This window comes from Balaenoptera physalus (assembly GCF_965194825.1).
Source record: "Balaenoptera physalus genome assembly, chromosome: 21".
NCBI lineage: Eukaryota > Metazoa > Chordata > Mammalia > Artiodactyla > Balaenopteridae > Balaenoptera > Balaenoptera physalus.
Window position 1 is genome coordinate 34,324,387 of NC_138902.1, and position 13,685 is coordinate 34,338,071.

The window sequence follows — 13,685 nt, forward strand, 5'->3', positions numbered from 1 at the left end:
AGCCCTGCTGCGTCCGCGTGCGCCGAGGGGGCGGTGAAGGGGGATGGCGTGGAGGGGCCCGTGCCTCTGACCCCCGGCCACTCCCCTGCCTCTCCTCATCTCACCACACCTGACCCTCCTCGGCTCTCGGGGCCTGTTACCTGTAGTCGCGATGACCCTTTAGCCCTCCCCCAGAGCTCAGGCTCACGCTGTGCCCCTGGCTTTTCTGGGCCTACCGGTTTCCACTACGTGGTCCCCAAGGAGCCTTTGTCTTTATCCAGACTCCCGTGTTCTCCCCCGTATTGTACCCTGATGAGTAACAGCCTGGCGGCCGCCGCGCACCCCCCTTTCCTCCGCTCAGCTGTCCGTCCGCGTGCGGCGCTGGTTCTGCGGATGGTGCTGGGATCCGGGAGGGCGCGACCCGGCTGCCCTGCTGGTACCAGAGCTCCTGTGAAGGTGATTCATTTTGCCTTGTAGGGTTTGATGTGGTTCACGGGGAAACGATCGCGTGGAGCAGTGTGTGTTGTTCATTCACACGGGGAACATGCGATCGTTCGGCGAGTTCTCTCCAGACCGAAGAGAACAGGAAGCTTAAAAAGACAGGGCTCTGCTGCTGAAGCTCCCGGGGGCGGGCGGGCCGGGTGGCCCGGGCAGGGAGGCCTCGGTCTTGCTCGCCCTTCTCTGCGAAGCCGGCAAGGTGACTGCACCCGGTGTGTAGACGTCCCCCTCGAACGTTGACTCAGAGCCTGGAGTTGGCTCCCACCACGCCCGCGGTGCCGTCGGTGCCCGTGCTGTGCTCCTGCAGGGCCCCCCCGCTCCGCCCTAACCAACGGCTCAGAGCTGGGCGCTCAGGACGCAGACCCGCCGGCGGGAAGGGGACTCCGGCCGTCTGTGGGTCCGCTGGTCTGGCTCACGCTGAGAACAGCAGCCTGACCGTCACCAGAGAGCAGAGATTTCTGAGGTCCTGGCGAGCTCGCAGTAGGGATGGGTCCCTTCGTGGAAAACGGTGTCTTGTTTCCATTCCCATCCCCGTTTAATAAGGCAGTTTTGTTTTTGCAAAAGGAGCTTTGAACGTTCAGCCAAATTGTGACTCACTGAGTTTGTTACCCTTTCCCAGGGCTTACTTTATTCCTCAGAAGCAGCGGATGCCAGGGCCAGCCTCTGGCTGCCAGAGTCGCGGGATGCTGTCGGTGGGGGGCGGTGTGTGGTGACCACCCGCTGCTCCCACCCCCACATCACACGTCCGCCTCCCCTCTGCCTTGTTTCTCCTCAAGGACATGCTGAAGAACACGCCCCGAGGACACCCCGACCGGCTGCCACTCCAGATGGCGCTGACGGAGCTTGAGACACTGGCAGAGAAATTAAACGAGAGGAAGAGGGACGCTGATCAACGCTGCGAAATCAAACAAATAGCAAAAGCCGTAAACGAGCGGTACCTGAACAAGGTTGAGAGTTTTCCACTCTGTGCTGGGGCTGCTCTGCTTCGTGCTAATGAGCCTTCGCTCTCTGAGCCACTTATTACTAACCTCCTGGAACCTCTCGGCGAGTCCCTTGGCCCAGAGTTCTTGACTGAGGGTCCATGGAGAGCCTTGGGGTCACGAATGCTGCAAAGTGTGCACAAAGCCTTCGTAGTCTGTGCATTTTCTCAGGAAAGGGGCTCATAGGTTGACTAGGTCCTCAAATGGACCCAGGACCCCAAAAAGGTTAAGAGCCACTCTTTTAGCCGAATTTTACTTTCAAAATGCAGTGTTTCATCTTAGTCCTACTTGTGGCATAGATACTCGCATGCATTCTTACTTGTATCCACGGTGCGTGCACTGGGCTGTATTTATCGTGAAGAAGGGACGCAGAACATAGCATGAAAGCAGTTCCTCAGCAAAGCTGTACCTCAGCTTCATATTTACAAAGCCATTTTCCTGCCACCATAATCCAATTTCACATAGGCTTTGCCGTTTTTATCTGAAGCTGTAGTCCACAGAAAGAGGTTAATGGATGTGAGCTGTGTTAAATAATTTTGTTTTGTCGGCAGGGGTACTTTCCTACTGGATACTGACATCCAGTGATTTAACTACAAGAACTTTATTGTCATATGTTTTAAGCTTAGGTTTTCCCTGATTCTCCAAAGGATTTGTACAGGAATTTTTATAAGCAGAAAATTCCCTTCACTGATATTCTCGAGGTGGCTCATGTTGTTTAAAATCCTGCTTCCCTATGGTACCCGAATGTCTGGGAACCCCCGACAGTCCGAGGGCCCTCAGAGGTGACGCATTGCTTACCGTTGCGCTAGTGAGGATGCAGCCTCATCCCCGTGAGGTCGGCCGGCCAGTGTGGACGTCTGGGCCAAGGACTCCGGATTTCCTGCTGGGCTGAACGGCTAAAATAAGTTCTGTATGACCTATGTCACTTTACTAATTAATATGAAGCCTCTTTCCAAAGAACCAAGAGTACTTTGTTTGGCTCAGAGAAGTAAAACCTGGCAAACCATGAGCAGTCAGGATGTTCTCTTCAGTATGCTGTCCTCGGGAAAAGTAAAATCACAGATTAATGACTTTCACTTACAGACATTCCCGGTTGATACAGTGTCCTAAGTAACGGAAAGGTTGGGGTGACCGTCTGTAAGGATTGGAGCGTGTATTCCGAGGAGTCACTGAAACAGAGAGAGCACATTGAGTGACAGGTGAAAACCAGCTGAGCCCTCGTGGCTGCGTCAGCATCTCATAGCTAGAGAAACTGCTCACATAAGGAAATGAGATCCCTGCCACTGTGTAGATTCCTTAAAAAAAAAAGCCACTTTTTGAACTCTATACCGTACGTGCACGAAGCGTGATTGGGAATAGAGGGATCATCTGTAGAGAAAAAAGAGTCTAGAAAACCTTGACGTTGTCTGCTCGTGTATTTTGCCAGGCTTCATTCTCATCGTTCTTCTTTTTCTCGGTGGTCTTTGAACGTCCAGCTTCTCAGCAGCGGGAGTCGCTACCTCGTCCGCTCCGATGACGTGATAGAAACCGTCTACAATGACCGGGGGGAGATCGTGAAAACCAAGGAGCGCCGGCTCTTCATGCTGAATGACGTGCTCATGTGCGCCACGGTCAGCGCCCGGTAGGTCAGCGCCCGGCAGGTCAGCGCCCAGTAGGTCAGCGCCCGGCAGGTCAGCACCCAGTAGGTCAGCACCCAGTAGGTCAGCGCCCAGTAGCTCAGCGTCCAGTAAGATGCACGGCCCCGCGGGGAGCTCCGTGGTCACAGGCGGTCTGTGTCTCGGTGCGCGGATGCCTTCTCTTCCCCTTCACTCTGTACAGATGTGTATGCAGAGCTCAGCCTCTCGTCCTGTGACTTGCATGGGTCCAGGGAGGGTCCCCGACTCACTGCTGGTGGAGCTGAGGGGCGCGTGGGTGGGTTTTCTCTGTAAACGTCAGGCAGGTGTCAGAGCTGGAAACTGAACCGAATTCCGTTTCTAGCCGTCCTGAATCAGCTGTGGTCCCTGTCCGTATCATCGTTCAAATCCTTTCTCATTAGTTGCTTCTCTATAAATATGTTTTTGATGGTTTTTCTTATTAAATTTGGGTATATGTATACTCTGTGAAAACCCACTGTGGAACCGCGTGGTCAGTGCTGGTGAGAACGCCAGAAGCACTCAAGCCCGCAGTTCAGAGGCGTCTCTCTTGAGTCTCCAAGGGATGCGGCGTCCCGTGACTGATTCCTTTGGCTGTGCCTGACACGAGGGTTTCTGCTCCTTGCAGCACCTCCCATGACAGCGGCGCCCTGACATCGACCGGCCAGAGGTATTTGTTGAAGTGGAGCGTCCCTCTCGGGCACGTGGAAGTGATAGAGTACGGCGGCAGCGAGGGCTCGGGGGAGAATGGCAGGGGTCCCGTGGTGCCCGCGCCCGAGAGCCTGGCAGTGGTGGCCGGCACCAAGCCAAGTGAGTGATGCGTCACGGACGCGCTTGCGGGTCTGGGACTACCGTAGCTCTGATGTAACCTGCTCGGTCCTCAGCCCCTCACCGTGTCAGGAGACCTGGTTAAGACGGTGAGTCTGTCGGGTGACACGGTCCTAGAGCCCGTGCTTAACGTTGGCTGGCGCACGTGGACACACGTGCCATCCAGGAGGCTCCTCTCTGAGCCTGTCCCCGTCGGGGTCCGGGGGCGGGGGCCCTGCCCTGGGGATGCATTCCATCTTCCTGGTTCGCGTCCTGTCCTGCGCTTCCCGCCAGCAGCTGCGGCAGGGGCCCTGCTCTCTCCGGAGGGTGCGTTGAGTGGATGCAGAGAAGGTCCCAGAGAGCGTGGGCCTGGGTGGTGGTCTCAGCTCTGCCGCCCCTTCCCCTTCGGTCTCCACGGAGGTGGTGCCCGCCTGTGCCTTTCACAGAGAATCGGGGGAAGAGGGTCCCAGCACTTGCTCAACAGTCTTATAATACAGTTATTGTTACTAAACGGTCCCAAGATTCTAGGTCTTGAACTTGGTGTCATAATCATTACTTTCTTCTTCTGTTTTCTTTTTGTTTTGCTTTGTGTTTATCCAAGAAAAGCCTGGCTAAATTTTACTCACTCACTGGCCTTGGCCCCTGAATTGTGGAGCACTTAAAGTACAGTGAATGGGAACTTTCCATAAATTGTTTTATATATAAAATGAGCCTTTATATTTAAATTTATAATATTAAAAATAAGTGTGTTCAATAACCTTTTAGACTGTGTTGTTTCTGACACGTTCAGAGGAGGCTGCTTTTGAAAGGTGCAGCTTTTCTGAGCGAACATGCACGTTCATTTGGGTTTACGGGAACAGGTCACAGTGACTGTTGGGTCCCATCCGATGTGGGGTCTCTTTTATTGTTTGTTCTTCTTCTTCGCCTGATGTTAACAGTCTTGCGGTTTGGTGGTCTGCTTGGGATGCTAGTTCCTTGAGCATATGCTCCTAAACTCCTGAATTGCTGATGAAAAAGTCATTCTCCTGTTTAAATAACGTGCATACCGTCTCAACTAACAATCGAAATACCAAACTGTATCACGGATTTTCGTAAGGAGGGACCAGCTGAGGAGTGGTTTTGGGAGGGGGACAGAGTGGGAAAGGGAGGGAGGGAGAAGCGGTCTCCAAGTTGACTTGATTTATTAAAATTTTACTTAGTAAGAGCAACGTGAAGATTTTGTGTGTTAAATGTTCTTAAAAATCCGTTAACATTACTTGGAAGTATAGCAAATCCTATTTATGTCTTGGTTTTGTGAACAAAAATAATGCCTTTGTGTGTATTACAATGGAAGCAATCCCAAGATGGGTTTGTGATCAAGATTGCCTCATTGTGTTCAGATCTCCAAGGACGCCTTCAATCCATGAAATAGATGCTGTGTTACAGGGAACACTGCGTTCTCACGTTCAACTTCTAATTTATGGTTCGTACTGAGCCAACTTAGAATAAGATTCAAGTCAGCAGTATTAAAAAGCAGAAAACAGGATGACTTAATTTGTAAAATATTACACGCAAGAAAGAACCTGGACTAAGTTTACTGCTGCATTTGAGCCCTAGATGTTATCACGAGCTCCTGTCAGCTACGGCAAATGCAGATACGTGGTCCCCATCGTCCATCAGAAGAAAGTGTGTCACTCTGCAGAGTACATCTTCTTCTTCATTCTGAGTTTAAGGAGAACTTTGCTTCCAGGTTATCTAGCTGCTCACTCTGGCTTTACAACTGGTGATACTACTACGTCCTTAAAGGCAGGACCGAGACCACTGAGTGGTCTCCAGATAGACCTCAAGACCTGAGAAGTTGCTGTAGAATCGGGGGTCCTTGATCCATCTCCATCCAAGGATCCTCTTACTCTTATGGTTTCCATTACATGTGTGGTCGGACGCCAGGAGAACAAAGGCTAAGGTCAGAGAAGGAAAACAAAGCAGTTGCTGATAACGCAGTAAAATATCTGTCTCTTGGAATAAAGGAGAGCAGAGTGAAGGTGATTGTTAATGTTTAGGCAATGCTGGCTTCTTGAGGAGAAAGAATGAAGGTGCCCATTTGTCCCTTAACAGGTCTGTATCATCAACAGATTGTGACAGTGGGAGTTTGACTGGCTGGCGTCTTGGTGCAGGTTTCCAGGTGGGGAGACTCCCGGGGAGGACATGTTCTCGGTCCAGGTGTCCTGGGAAGGGCTCTTTGCAGAGCCGCTGCCCATCCTGGTGTTCACGTTGTCCAAAACTCTTTTAATAGTCCTAGTTACGTGTTGCTTCTTTTTAACTTTTTATTCTATTTTGGAGTATAGTTGATTAACAATCTAATGTTGTGTTAGTTTCAGGTGTACAGCAAATGATACAGTTATACATATACATATATCTGTTCTTTTTCAAGTTCTTTTTCCTGTAAGATTTAACCTTATAGGTTATTACAAAATATTGAGTATAGTTCCCTGTGCTACACAGTAGGTCCTTGTTGGTTATATATTTTAAATATAGCAGTGTGTACATGTCAATCCCAAACTCCCTAACTATCCTTCCCCCCGATTCTTTCCCTCTGGTTGACCTAGAGATTGTCATACTGAGTGAAGTAAGTCAGAGAAAGAGAAATATCATATGATATCACTTATATGCGGAATCCAAAAAAAAATGATACACATGAACACAATTCACCCATTTTAAGTGCAGGGTGTTACCAGTCGAGGTGCCAAGTGGACAGACAGTGCGGGGGGGCGGGGGCGGGGGACAGGAGGCTCTGGGTACCGAGTCTGGAGATCAGGGGCGATGCTGGCAGAAGCAGTCAGCGCCGTGGGCGCAGATGTTTGCCTGGGATCCTGGTTTAGTGCGTGCCTCTGTAGTTTCCTCATCCTTAAAGTGGGTTTAATTTTTAGCTCTGAGCTGTGAAAGGGGAGTGTGGAGTAGATGGTTTTCAAAATGCCTTCTAGATTAAAAGAAATGGTTTTTAACAAACTAAAGTGTGCTAATTCTGTATGTGCTGGAAGACGGGACTCAAGGCCCGTCAGCTAAGTTAGAAGTCGTGTTCCCCGTCGATATTCATGTGACTGTTCTGCTGTTTGAATGACTCTGTTCTGAAGCTCAGTGCTGCAAGATTGGGTCTGTTACTCAGCGGCGGAGACAGCGTGGCCCCTGCTGCGTGCCTTTGCTTTGCACCCTCCGTGTCCTTGAGTTGTGACACGTGATGACCTTAAACGTTTCCCTCTAGTGCAGGGCCCTGCAAGCTGGGGTCCCTGGGTTGGTTTAAGCTTCCAAGCCCCGGAACTGACTTTGCAAAATTCTGTGCTAATCGCATCTTATTTTCACCCTGCTCCGCGCTGTCTCAGGAGGTGGGTTTATGAGAAAATAAATTTCCCTTTTGCCAGAAAGAAGGTGACACTGTAGTGTTTTCTTCATTTAGTTCCCACAAGTGGGCCCTAAAGCGCCCCCAGTTTTCAAGGAATTGTGCCAGGTGGGCGCCGTGGAGGGTGTGAGGGGCAGTGGCCACAGTGCCAGCTCCGCAGGTGCCTTGGGGGGATGAGCTGCCGGACCCTCAGAGAGTCACGTACACAAGAAGGAGAAACCTTCACCACCCAGCAGCAAACGCTTCCCAAGGAGAGGTTCCTGAGACATTTCAACAGGTGAGAAGCAGCTGGATCTGGTTTAAAGGGAAGCACTTTTTCATCTGCAAATACTGATACGTGCCATCTTGTAAAAATCGCGCCCATTGCTCTCCACGTCGTTACTTAATCCTTAAAATGGGCAGTAAAAGCCAGACGCGTAGCTGGGCCTCTTTGTCGCAGAGCGAGACACACTGTAGGGGCACAGGACCGGCCTGGGCTCTGGGGGGCTGAGCGGCTGGACCAGCGTCCAGCTGTGGAGCTTTCCTGTCGTGGGGCAGGGACGCAGGCCGGGGAGAACCGTGGTGGGCACGGCGCTGACGTGCGTGTCGGCGGTCATCTGCCCTGTGCCCACCCCCCCGCCGGCAGCCTGCAGGGGAACAGATGGCAGTTCCGGGGAGCCAGGCGCCCCTGTTTGGAAATGGGGCCCTTGTTTGCCATCAGGAACTTTGCAGAGAGAATGGAAGGCCAGCCTGACAGCCTGCCTGGACCAGTGTCACTTCCCATCCTGAAGCATTTACTGCATGTCCCCTGTAGGCTGAAATCTAACACAGGTGCCCGGATCCCTGCCATCTGGCTGTGAAGGGGGAAGCGGGGGCAGTGGGTACAGCAGCTCAGGAACGAGGTGGGGGGGGCTACTGCCATGATTAAAAGTACGCTGGAAGAGGGACTTTCCTAGCGGTCCAGTGGTTGAGACTTCGCCTTCCAATGCCGGGGGAGCGGGTTCGATCCCCGGTCAGGGAGCTAAGATCCCACATGCCTCCTCGGCCAAAAAACCAAAACATAAAACAGAAGCAACATTGTAACAAATTCAATAAAGACTTTAAAAGTGGTCCACGTCCAAAAAAAAATATCTTAAAAAAAAAGCTGGAAGAGACCGAAGCATCCTTACCCTCCAGGGAGCGGCATCTGGGCAGGGGGTGAGGAGGACTGAGCTCCTCGGGGGACGCGGGAGGGTCTCCACAGTCACGTGCAGAGACCGGGGTGGGAGGCGAAGACCGGAGAAGTGAACCCAGCTGGAGACGAAGTGCGAAGAATAAACAAGAAGCAAGTGCTCAGGGGCAGGGAGGAGGCGCTCTTCATGATACAAACAGAAGTGAAACCTGCGTGAGGTCGGCTTTAACCTTGCACGTGAGGCCAGCTCTGCTCCTTCTCAGAGGCAGACGGAGGGGGCCTGGACCCGGGGTCCAGGGCCGGAGCTGATGCTCGCCCTGCAGGGCGTCACGCTTTCTTCCAGCTGCAGATGCGACTTTGGGTCGACTTCGTTCTGGAAGGAGAAAGAGGGAAAGTTCCCTGTTAGACCCGGGCTCCTCTGTAGACAGCAGCCTCGCCATCCGAGGAAGCAGAAAAGTGTGTTCCCCGTGCGGAAGCAGCTGCCCGAGAGGGACAGGGTGCCCGGCGGGGGCTGGTCTGCCGAGCAGAGGCCAACGCGCGGTCCAGGCGGGAGGCTGGGAGAGAGGCTCCCACAGACGTGTGCGTATCCAGTCGCCAGACTGTGCCCTGAAGATGCGTAATTTTAACAGTCCGTTCTTCCTCATTAAAAAAAAGTCCTCGATCTGTAAGCTATCAAACTTTTCTGAATGAAAGGAAAGTTCTGGAAAGGAGAGCTTGTCCCGAGGCCTGCGGACTGCTGGGTGGGGCAGGGCTGCCTCTCTTGTTCAGCGGGGTGTCTACTCAGCCGCCGCCCTGCATCCCCCTCGCCACCCCAGGACCGCCCACTGTCTCTGGGTTGGATTCCGTCTGGTCTGCGGTGTCTCCGCACCCTGTTTACTCCTTCTTGCCCCGCCTCCTGCCTGGAGACCCCCGGCCCTGGACTCTCCCACCACCCCAGTAGCTGGTGTTGCGCCGGGGCCTCGGCCTCAGAGCTGCAGCCGGTCCGCCCCCGCCGGGGCCTGAGTCCGCACCCCGGGGAGCCCCTGGGCAGTGTTGCTGTTTCCTTGGCCACACGGACTCCACTGAGCTTTGAAACCCTGCATTTTCAAGCCAAATTGCAAGGGTTTCCATGGAGACGGGCGCAGTGAGAAGCCGTCTGCTCCCAGAAACCCAGGGTGCTGGGCATTGTGACCAGATGGTGGGAAATCCACCCAACAGAAATCTTGATTTGCAGATCTGTTGTTTATATGAATTTAGCCAGAAAAAGAAATTTTCCTAAACTGAAAGTAGCGTTTGGGAAAAGAACGACGGCTCTTTGTTCTGTTTTGTGTAACTTGAGTGGATGCTGTGGTTTTTCGTGCGTGTCCTCTGGGTTCATTAGGATCTTATTTGCTGTTTGTGTGTTTGTGTCCCCAGCGTGCCCTTCCATAAAGCAGCTCTGACGCTCACCACGTGTGTGAATTTTGAGATGTTTTCACGTTGGGTAAAGGCAGAGAAACTCTTTCTAGTCCCAATAAGGAAGATTCTCTAACCTGCCAGGAAAAGTCCTCTTCTCCCTCCAGGGATGGGGTGACTCAGGCAGCGTTGGTTTTATCCCTGATGACATAGGACGGGGCTGGTGGGGCCTCGTGAACGCAGCTTTAAGGGGGAACCAGGCCCGGTCCTGTGACCTCCCGTTTCCTGTCCTTCCCCGTCTCCAGAGCTCGTCCCGGGCGCCCGCCAACCTCTCTGCTCTGACACGTGACTCTAGACCACCCTGGACGCTGGGCCTCGTCCTTCGCAGCTCCCACCCCGCCCTCCCTCTGCTTGGACAGGCTGGGCCTGGCGGGTCCCAGCTGCCGGGCGGTGGACAGCATCAGTCCAGTGTGTCGGGTTGGCAGGAGGCTCCTGGTGACCCGGGAGTCCGAGTGCGGCTGCCCTGGGGCTGCCCGAGCCCTTCTTGTTTTCACACCGAGGACCATCCTCCCACCTCCAGGGCGTCCCTGTGTGTTCAGAAGGTGCACAGAGGAATCTGCCCTTTCCTTCCTTCCTTCCTTTTCTTTCTTGTTCTGCCGTCTCTGTCTGAACCTTGCACTTTACCTACTCTCTGATAAAGAGTAAAGAGGCTTTACAGGTACCTATTCATTTATGATCCTCTTGGTTACAGACACAGAGTTCTAAATCAGCTCCAAATCTCTGCACTGTCCCCCTGGGATGGCTGCTCACACAGGGCTTCCAGATGACTCCACCGGTCAGGCAAGAGTTACACTGAGGTGCGTAGAAAGTCACCATCCTCACCACCCACCCACTTCACTCCCGAAACCCTCCAGTAGCTTCAGAACTCTTTGTGTGCTAACCGTTTGCTTAATGTCCCCCCAGACTTAGATCATTTGGCTAAATGATCAGCCCGAGTCAGCGGTGGGTGCTGTTCTCGCGGGCGCTGGGAGCCTGTGCACCCACCCAGCTCATTGCAGACCTCCTCTCCATCCTTTTAAAAAAGCGTTAGAGAAGGCTCACTGGGGCACTCACGTTGGTGTTGGGAGGAGCGCGGTTGTTGAAATTTTGGTTGCGGTTAAAGGTCGTTTCTAGAGACCAGGGACCTTTTATTAATAGTGATTACATCAGCAGTGCTTTAAAAATACAAATTGTGACACATCCGATGGACTAACTCACCAGCGTCCTTCAAAAATGTCAAGGTCATGAGGGAGAGATGGCCTGAGGCACTGACCTAGCAGGTTGGAGGAGACTTACGGAGGAGGTGTGACAGCTTCATGCGTCGTGGGGCCTGCCTTTGGGTCCCTGGGAAACTGGCCTCCGTGGGGAAGCCAGTGAGGTCTGAGTAGAGCCCGCCCTGGCCGGTGTTGCTGCAGCAATGTGAATTCCTGCTTTGGACGATGCTTCTGTGGTTCTTCGAGGTTAACATCCAAGACCTGGTGCAGGGAACTCTGTGCTGTTGCAGCTTTTCTGTAAAGTCTAAAATTATGTCAAAATGAAAGGTCGGAAAGGGAAAAGCATCTACTTACTTGAAAACGTTCACTTTTAGAAAAATCTGGATGAACTAGACTCCCTTCTTGTGTTTCCTTCCTCAAGCCCCGGCGTGAACACGCTTGAGATTTGTGCTTTTTTTGCTGTCTTGTTTTGCAGACAGAGTTTACATGGGGCCGGGGCAGCTGTATCAAGATTTACAAAACTTGCTGCATGACTTAAATGTCATCGGTCAAATCACTCAACTGGTTGGAAACCTCAAAGGAAACTATCAGGTGACAGTCGAAGCCACTTGGCTTAAAATTCTCTTTTAATTTCTAAGTCGTTGTCAGCTGTGATTCCACCTCCCAATTCTGCCAAAAGCGAGACCTGATGTTACTTTAAGAATCGATCTGATCGTGTATTTTCTCCTATTTCGGAGAAGGTGAAGCGCTTTTGGTGTAACTTTTGTTCATTCGGAGGCTGACTTGAGCGTCAGTTCTCTTAGGAATGTCCCAGCACCACGTGACCCGCCTCCCAAAGGTGCTTTTCTCCTGATCAGATGAGTGTTACTGGTCTCCCTGGGTTTTTCATGTCTCGGCATCACTTTTTTTCTCTCCCTCGGGATGGTCCTGTCTTATTAACATCTTTACGTGTGCTTGTGCATTTCCTTCCTAGAACTTGAACCAGTCGGTAGCCCACGACTGGACCTCAGGTTTACAGAGACTTATTTTGAAGAAGGAAGAGGAGATCAGAGCGGCCGACTGCTGTCGGATCCAGTTACAGCTCCCAGGGAAGCAGGACAAGTCAGTAAACGTCGGAAGGGAGCCTCCGGGCCAGAACTAAGAACAGGGCCCTTTTTCATGACGTGCATGTCTTCGCGGTTTGGGGATTGTATCTGAGGGGCAGGCCCCGTGATTGGGTTTCACACGATGGAGCCCATTGCGTGGAGTGAATTGTCTTTTCTTCTCCCCGGCAGGTCCGGCCGGCCGACTTTCTTCACCGCCGTGTTCAATACCTTCACCGCCGCCATCAAGGAGTCCTGGATCAACAACCTGCAGATGGCCAAGCTCGCACTCGGTAAGAGCCGGTTGATCTCAGCTAAATGAGGCATGTTCAAACAAGACACCATATCCGTTCCTATTCTGTGATGAAATGCACGCCCAAGAGGATAAGGTCATGGCTGAGAAGTAACCTTTACAATAGGTTCATCCATTCACCTGAAAGAAGGTTTCCACGTGGGAAAAATCAACCCTAGTGCAGTGATTTTTAAGACGTTTGTATTATAATTTAAGGGTTGTAGGGAAAAAAACTCACTTTTATTATAACAAAACATTAATATTAGTTGACATGGTTCGACACAAGTGAAAGTCCTTTGAGTCTGTGGCCTGTGAGGCAGGACCCAGCCCTGGGTCTGGCCCACAGGATGAGAAAGTGATGGTTCATCTCAGCCTGTTTCCTCACCCCTCACCTGTGAAATAAAACACAGGAGTGGACCGAATTGTCCCTGAAGACCCTCTAAGCACGAAAAATAAGTCCTGTGGTTCTATCAGAGATGGGAGTGACTCTGATTATTTTCTTGTCCCTACGTCCCTTTAGCCTTGCAGTCTTTTGATCCGTGTATCAGACATTTAGATAGATGGGTGGGTGGGATAAGATACATGGATGTTATTTACACACACACAGGTCTGTTACTCAGAACACGGGGATGTCCTGCGTCTGTGTGTGTGTAAAACTCTCATGCAGGTGCAAAACAATCCGAAATGTTAACCGAAAATAAAATACGGAAGAGAAATAGGCCTTGTGATCTGAGGCTGGTGGCAGGAGGGCCATCCGGGAGGCCTGTGACCCTCAGAACAGGACTCCCTCCCTCCCTGAATGACTCAGTGGTTTATCAGGCCAGGTTCAGGGTGACCCCGTGAACAAGGACCCGGATAGGCTCTGAGGATAAGCTCCTGTTTATCTTCAGATGCGTCACGTTTTCAAAGCTGAGATGGACGACTTGCTTTGCAGTAAAACATTTCTTCATTTTTGTCCTACTTTTTTATCCCATGGTTTTGTGCCATGTTAGAAAACTTCTCACTCTGTCCCTGGTGTTTGAATCTAAACATCTCAGTTAGTTTGAAAAAGGGACGGAGGAAAACAGACCAGACAGGTGGTTTATGCTTTGATGGTTCACAGTGGCCCCGCCCCCAGCCGACGGCTGGTCCACGAGGCGGGAACGGAGCAGTGGGCATCCCTTAGACTCGGGCCAGAGCGCTCGCCTCATAAAGCCTCAAGTCTGCAGCCTCCCCCGTGAGCAGAGGCTGTGCTGTTTTCCAGAAGGAAAACCCTCAGTTCTCCAG

General features: G+C 52.0%; 1 protein-coding gene across 1 annotated transcript in view; it reads left to right on the forward strand.

The window, feature by feature from the left end:
- ARHGEF10 (Rho guanine nucleotide exchange factor 10) overlaps positions 1-13,685 on the forward strand; it is a gene marked incomplete at its 5' end in the record, with an annotated part of 87,660 nt that overhangs the window by 49,300 nt on the left and 24,675 nt on the right. The window contains 6 exon segments of the mRNA XM_082443959.1: positions 1,254-1,424; positions 2,933-3,078; positions 3,717-3,898; positions 11,521-11,636; positions 12,019-12,146; positions 12,320-12,420. Of these exon segments, the coding sequence (XP_082300085.1) occupies positions 1,254-1,424; positions 2,933-3,078; positions 3,717-3,898; positions 11,521-11,636; positions 12,019-12,146; positions 12,320-12,420 (844 nt within the window).